Consider the following 7924-nt stretch of genomic DNA (forward strand, 5'->3'; position numbering starts at 1 on the left):
GATGCAATCTAGTCAAATAGATGAATTTTTTACATAAAGAGCTACATTTTCGAAAAATAGTTGCATTTTCAACCAAACAAGATTTTAGTTTGACTTTTTTGCGTCAAAATATGAGTTTTAAAAAATAAGTCAATTTTGTACGAAACTAGTTGAATTTTTAACCAAAACGATGTCTTTTCAACAAAATTCTGGAATTTTCAAACAAACTATAAAATTTATAACTAAGAAAGTAGCCTTGCGGAGGAAGCAACTGTAAAAAATATAAATACAAGGCAAAGAAATTATATCACATTTTTAGTAATTTTTACTTAAATTACAAAAAATCAATTCCGAACATTAAATTACTATGATATACTGTAAATATACGTCAAATGCGTTCATTTACATAAAAATATGAAATTGACTTAACGTGACGAAACTCGAACGTAACGGATCCACTGGGGGACAAATGTGCCCCAAGCGCTTGGAATTTGCTTTTTGTTTGACAGACAGCGAACAATCGGCAACATTAACCAATTCACCGCACTCTAGGATAGTCGAACTGATTTATGGTTAGGGTCTGCACCAAAAAATCAGAGATAATGCTCAGGAGAATTAATTGAATTTCGCGTGGGGCTCATTTGTCCCCCGCAGGATCCGTGTAGGGTTAACATTATAAAATTACATGATTTTATTCAATTGAAATGAATAAAGTAGCTTTTTTTTTCTTTCCGACACAGTTTTAGGTAGATGAATCAAACTCTTTTCGTTATTCATGATTATTTAAAGTTAACCCAGTTAGCACAGTGTCATCACGTCCTCAAAATTTTTCAAAGTCATTGGCTTTTTAGACTTCAGTATCATTAGGTTTCTCAATTACGAGTAGTATATATACCCGAGCAGTATCAAACATGAATAAGTTTTATTCATTTCTGAAAAAAATGAAGATTTTCTTTTGCACATCCGTCTTAACCTTTATGATTTTCTTTAATTCTATGGGTACGTATAAAACAAATACATTTATTTATTCAGAAAGTATAGCAAAAATTAAAACATGTCACACCTTAATATTGGTTTAGATTAAATCCAGCGAAAACCTTAAATTTTGTTATGTCTGATGGATTAAAAAATGTTGTGATTCTTATTTTATAAAATATAAGCTTCTAAATAAGTCCAAAAAAGTGAAAAGTTTCACTTTTGGCGGTTTTCATGGTTTTTCTTTCTTTTTATGTAAATAAGTTTTCGTACAAGATTGTCGTAAGTATTATATTGTAATGAAAAATAATGAAAAGTTTTTTTAAATAATTGAAAAATATTTTTCTTTTTTTTAATTTAAATAGGCAAACGACACATTATAATTAAAATTCGAGAGCATGTACAAATTTTAACCACCTCATTTAAATATTCATTTAGATTGAAACGTACATTAATTACACAAGGCTTACTTCTGTTTATTTTATTCTCGAAATACCTTGAATCTTTATCTTCTTTATCACTTGTTACAAATTTTCCGATCTTGGAAGTTTTAATGCTTATGATAGAAAATTAAAATGAAAGCACTTTTTAATTAAAAAAATAACATTTATCAAAATTCCCAGATAAAACTTTTTCATTTTCGATTTTGTACAAAAAAAAAATTTTATGAACTTAGTTCTACTTGCATTTTTAGGTGAATTATGAAAAAATTAACAAAAATTTACTTTAAAAGTCCAATATAGACTCCCAGATTGCTTAAAGTATTCATAGTAACATAAGATCCTTAAAATTCGTCATTGTTAAATGATTCCTTCATGTAGAGAAACTTATTCGTTAATATATAAAAGAAATTTCTCAAAATATCAGTTTATTTTTTAAACATACTTAGTTTAATGCCTCAAAGAAGCATTATAATCATATACTGGGATGAAATAATTTTGCGGCAAAATGAACATCTCAAATGTTGAAAAAAACTGAAAATATAATTACTGAACTGGAAAGTATTGAAAATTTTAAATTACAAAAAAAATGTCACAAATATTTAAGAAAAAACACAAATGTACTAAAAACAAATAGTAATAAAATTTAAAAAGTTAGAAATTTAATTTTCTGAAATTTTAAAACCAGAATTTTTGGGATCTTGTTATTTAAAATTCACGAAAGTGGTGCAAAAATTTAAATTGGATATTTTTTCTATTTGAATAATATTTTTATTTTATATGATGCATACCGCTGGAGAACTGAAAAATCCTGAAAAATAAAGTTTCTGACTGTAATATTTCCAAATCATAAAATTTGCTTATAGTAAAATTCCTGAAAGATTATAATATTACGAAATGATATTTATAACATAAAACTTTTAATATTTTAAATTGAGAAATTTTATAATTAAAATTGAAAATTTTATTAAGAAATATACATTTTTTAAAAAATTTCAAAAGATTTCTAAAATATCGAAGACAATCTGGAAGATTTTGAGCAAAGTTTTATTATTTTATTTATTAAATATTCGTCTTCTTTGTTTGAGACAAACTAATTTTTATTTAAAATTAACATCTTTTCTGTTTGAAACTTCAAGGCTTCAGTGGTAAAGATGAACTTTTTGTGAAAATTTTTAGATTTGACACATCAGAAATCGTTAAAACTCTTTTTCAATACTCACAAGAATGTTAGAAAAATTTTATTTCTATAACCTTCACTCGAAATCTGGACTTTTCCCCAGTCGTTATTCACTTCTCAGCTAAAGTCTTCGATTATGAGGATGCGATAAATATTTATTCGAAAATATTATTTTTATTAAAAATTGTTTTTCCCCTGAAATTGAAAAACAAATTGCATGCCTATCATAGGATTGATGATGCTAGTTTATTTAAAACATGAAAGAAAAGACCTAGGATACTAATGAGTCCGCGTGGAGAGCTTTATTTAGCCGATCTGATTAGAGTAAAAGGTATGAATCTTACTGTATGATTATCATTAAGTTTGCGTATTTTTGTGTCCTAACAGTGTTGCGAAACGAATGTGTTTTTTAAAAAAGCAACACGGCAATCCTAGATTAATCTAAAAATGCATACCCTTTTCTCATGCGAACCTCTTGAAACTTGACAGTAGAACGATGCTAAAACCGAGGGTGTCCTACTTACGCTGAAAGGGATAAAAAAATAATAATATTTACTGAACTCAGAATCAGAAATATTAAATTTTCTATTGTCTTGTTACAGAATTGAGTAAATCCGAAGAAGACCCGGAGGTGGTGGAGGAGCAAAAAAGGACTGCTCGTCGTCAATCTTTTAGAAGTCATCCATACAGTGGATCGCCAAACGGTTATCAGCAAAGATACTCGAATAATGGACTGACTGACGGTCCAGTGTTAAACGGTCCAGTGCCAAACTCTCATCCACAAAATGGTCAAAATGTCAATCGTTTAGGTATTGTACGAGGTCAACGAATGCGTACGCTTGACCGACTTCCAAATTTTCACATGGGGAGACGCCGGTACACAAATCCAGAGGAATATAATTAGATATTTTAATATTCCGAAAATAAAAAGTTTATCTATTGGTTTTATTTATTGTTCGTTGATTTAATTAAAAAGTGCAGTTTCATAGTTTACTTGCGATATTTACAATTTTTTAAGCAGTAACTAATCGGCCCTCGTGGAGAGCTTTGCCTAGCGGATGTGATGGGATTAAAGAGTATGGATATTAAAATAGGATTATCAGTCAGTTTACGTATTATTGTAAATAAATAATAATCGTACTAAAAAAAATTTGATTATACTGGTAGAAATTTGATATAAGTATGATAATTATAGATTTTCTTTTTCTAATTTTGCGACATTGTATGTTGCAAAAATTGCTTTTTTATTGTTTCAATAAAACGTTTGTCTGTTGAACATTTCTGTTTTCCACTTATTTTTCCATTTTGTAGCAATAAACTAAAAATTCCTGATGTATATCAGGGTGATGTCTGTTTAGAAGTTTCACCAAATTGACTATTCATTGTTTCAATAAAGTTAAAAATCTTACGCAAACGGGTTTTTTAAAAATAATTGTTGTTGTATTTATCACTTTTCCCATTTAATTAATATATACACTGTTAAAAATAAATTAGTATATGTGTTTGCATTTTATAGAATATGATAAAATATAGATAATATAATAGATTAATATATTTCACTTTATAATTAGTAGTTTCCCACTATCGAATTAGCAAATACTTTAACCTGTAAAATAAGTCATTTTTTACTAATATTTCGTTTCTTACATATTTTTAAAAGATTTTAAAATGAAATATTGCACAAAGAATTTCGTCAGCATTCAAGTACAAAAAAGATTAGTTTAAATTTTCTTGCATTTCATGATGATAAGGAAAATTTTCGACATTTTTTCATATGTTTTCATGTCGAAAGACGGATCTAGAATATTTTTAGGAGAGGGCGATTGTAAATTTGTATTTCCTAATGATTCAAAAGAACTTTTCAAATTGAATATAATAAGGCGATAAATTACATTTTATATATATTGTTTAAATTTTTAGTTAGAATATCTCAAAAACCTGACGTCTAGCAAAAATTTAGACAATCGATTCGTTTTTAGGACACCAAAATCCTTCGGGGTCTCATAGTCCGGTCTTTGGGTACAAATTTTGTCGGCCTTTGTAATTTATGTTTTTAGGTTAAAAATTCAACTGATTGAAAATAATCCTTATTGTAGAAAATTCTACAATTTTTGTAGGAATATTATCGCTTTGAAAATTCAACAATTTGGTGTAAAATTCAACTGTTCGGTCGAAAATTTATTTTGCTCTTAAATAGTCTACTGTTTTGTAAAAAACTTGTTTTTCTAAATTAAAAATGATCTTTGTCAATGAAAATTCATCAATTCCATTTTTGATTGAAAAGTGATCTTTTCTCAAAAACAAATTGAACGATTTGTTTGAAAATTCATCTTTTCTGGTAAAAAAATTAATCTTCTTTATTGAAAACTCAAATATTTGGTTAAAAACTCAATCATATTTTTAAATATTCATCATTTTTGCTGAAATCTATTTATTTTTTAAAAGCAACAGTTTGTTTGAAAATTAATCTGTTTTTGGTTAAATTTAATTATATTTTACATAAAATTAACAAAATTCATTTTTTTTCGCTTAAGATTCATAATTTAATAAAACACCTCTTATAGATAATTTCACTACTTTGTTGAAACTTCCCTTTTTTGGGTTAAAAAATTTTTTTTTACGCAAAATTCAACTATTTAGTTTAAAATAAACTTTTTTGTTGAAATTTTATATTTTCGGGTTGAAAATTAATAAATTTGTTAGAAAATTCGACTATATGGTAGAAAATTCAACTATTTTGTGGATGATTCATTATTAAAAATTTATAATCAATTTTTCCTCAATGAGAATTCAACTATTCTATTAATTCTAAAAAATTTATCTTTCTATTTCCATAATTCAACTAATTGGTTGAAAATTTATGTAATTTCCCTAAAATTGGTCTGTCTCGGTAGAAGAATAATCTTTGGGATCTCATTTATTTAAATTAAATGGCTTTTAATTAAAAATTAAAATCTTTTTTGTTGAAATATCAAATATTTTATTTTTTATTGCAAATTATTCTTTTTGGGTTGAAAATACAACTCCTTGGTTGAATGTTCAACTATTTTTTTCAAAATTCATTTTTTTGGTTGAAGATTAATAATTTCTGCAGAGCGTTCATCTCTTTAATTACAAATTAAACTACTTTCTTCAAATTTCGCATGAAAATTGCTTTTTTTAACGAAAAATGTAATTACCCAATGTGCATAAAATTTTAGAACGTAATTGGAAGGTCCTAAAAACGTTTCTTGGACGCACAAGTCAAAAGACTTCATTTGAACGTTTTAAAAACTGTCCTAAGTCAGACCAAATAATGTTCTAAAAACGTTTCATTTTCGAAATACGTCTTTAAAACGTTTCTGGAACATTGTATGTTTATGGAACGTTATATTATGGACTGACTTAGGACATTTTTAAGACGTTCTAAATCTGTTCTTTAATGCTTGTTCCCACTGTGTATTTGGCTTATGTGTTAGAAAAGTTAACATGGTTTTTAGAAGATTTTTTTCAGTAAGAATTAATTTGTTTAAATTAAAATCTAACTATTCCACTTTGAGTTAAGAATTGATATTTTTTATTGATTTTTTTATTGGTTGCATAATTTTTGACTTGTTCGTAGAAAAATACATTAAACATGAAAAAATAAATTTTGGAGAAACGACACAAGCTATAAAAAAAATGAATAGATAAAAGTTGTTCATCCAAAAATGAGTGAAAACTGATCCAAATTTGTCAATGATAATTTTGTAAATGGATGCGTAGTTTTTGCTTAGTCGAAATAAAAAAATTAAATTTTTTCAAAAAAGACACAAGGTAGCAAAAAAATGTATGGAAAAAAGTTGTTCGACCAAGAAGGATTTACAAATTTTTTATTAATAATATTTAGATTAAACAAGTAGATTTTCTTTTATACGTAAAAAATAAGATTAAAAATAAAAAAATTAAATTTTTGGATAAACGACACAAGAGAAGAAAAAATGAAAAGACAGCAGTTGTTTAACCAATAATTATCTAAAATTTTGTTATAAATTCTTGTTATAAAAGAATTTTAAAATTATCTCTAAAGAAAAAAGAATCAAACCACCATAATATTTCATTTAACAAAAATTTTCGCCTGATCTATAATGAAAAACTTGATTGGAATCATCGTGCGCTAGAATGCTTATTTTTAGTTTGAATTATAAGAAATAACATTGAAAATAAATAAATTAAGTATTTGAAATAAAAACGAGAAAAGTTGCAATACAATGTTTAATAACAATTTTTTCAATAGAATGCACAATTTTTTAATTATAAGAATAAGACAATTAAAATACATTTGTGTCAATGCCAATGCATATTTTTAACTGTAATAACATACATTTATTGTGCTGATTGAATTTTCAGTGTAACTGAGAATAAAAGATAGTGCAAAATAAGGCGCAAATATTAAAGTAATCATAAAAGATAACATTTCTACATTATTTTTCAATATATGAATAAGCAGTCTTAGGGGGAGGTACATAAATAAATATAATACACATTATATTTAATAGTTTTGAACATAATGTAGAAATATTCGTATTTTCGACCGAATTAAGAGCGAAGTACAAGATCAATGATGAGAATGCATTCATTAAAGTCAAAGGAGCTTTGACTAAAGAGAACTCGGGATTAACAAATTACAGTTGTCGATGCTTAGACCTTTAATTTTGAAAGGTCTGTGTGCAAATGTGGGAGCAGTACACAGTATCGTGTAGCGGGCAGATTTTTATTTCAAATTCACCTGCTTTACCCGTGTGGAAAATGCCCAGCTTAGCCTTTTTTTATTAGTGGCCCTCCAGAGGCCCTATAAAGGCAGCCCACTGTGGAAATGCCCAGCTGGGCCCTCGCTAGGGTTTATGTATTTGCCCCTTCATTTTTATTACGAAAAATTCCAAGTCCGATCACCAAACTATTTGAGATGTTGAACGTAGAAACATTTTTATTATTCAGCTTTATTACATTTCTAAAAATATGTCAAAGAATTTACAGATTAAATTGTTATAAAATGTTCGACACAAAAAACGTTCACTATTGTTTTTTGCACGTGAAAAACATACAAAATTTCAAAGGTTGGGATATTTATGCGATTTCTCATAGTTCAGAAGAATTAGAGTGATCAGAATACGGACTGATCCCCTGTGATCACTTATCAAGTATTACGCGGAGCGGAGTAGCGGATTGCGGTCAACTGTTTCATAACCTATAAAAATTGATAGGTGTCAGATAAGAGTGGCAGTCTGAAGTGTCAGTGGTGTTTATTAATGTGAATAAATAGAAAAACACAACGTAAGACATGGATGAGAAGAATTTGAATAAAATTAGGTGCGAAAAATATCGATTTGTC

At 27.2% G+C, this 7924-nt stretch overlaps 1 protein-coding gene across 1 annotated transcript in view; it reads left to right on the top strand.

Annotated features, from left to right (window-relative positions):
- LOC117179181 overlaps positions 1–3623 on the top strand; it is a 12893-nt gene extending 9270 nt beyond the window's left edge. The window contains exon 2 of the mRNA XM_033370912.1: positions 3177–3623. Within this exon, the coding sequence (XP_033226803.1) occupies positions 3177–3478 (302 nt within the window). The 3' untranslated portion in view covers positions 3479–3623. The remainder of the gene's footprint in view (positions 1–3176) is intronic.
- Positions 3624–7924: the final 4301 nt, after the last annotated feature.

The sequence above is a fragment of the Belonocnema kinseyi genome, chromosome 8 (assembly GCF_010883055.1).
Source record: "Belonocnema kinseyi isolate 2016_QV_RU_SX_M_011 chromosome 8, B_treatae_v1, whole genome shotgun sequence".
Taxonomy (NCBI): Eukaryota; Metazoa; Arthropoda; class Insecta; order Hymenoptera; family Cynipidae; genus Belonocnema; species Belonocnema kinseyi.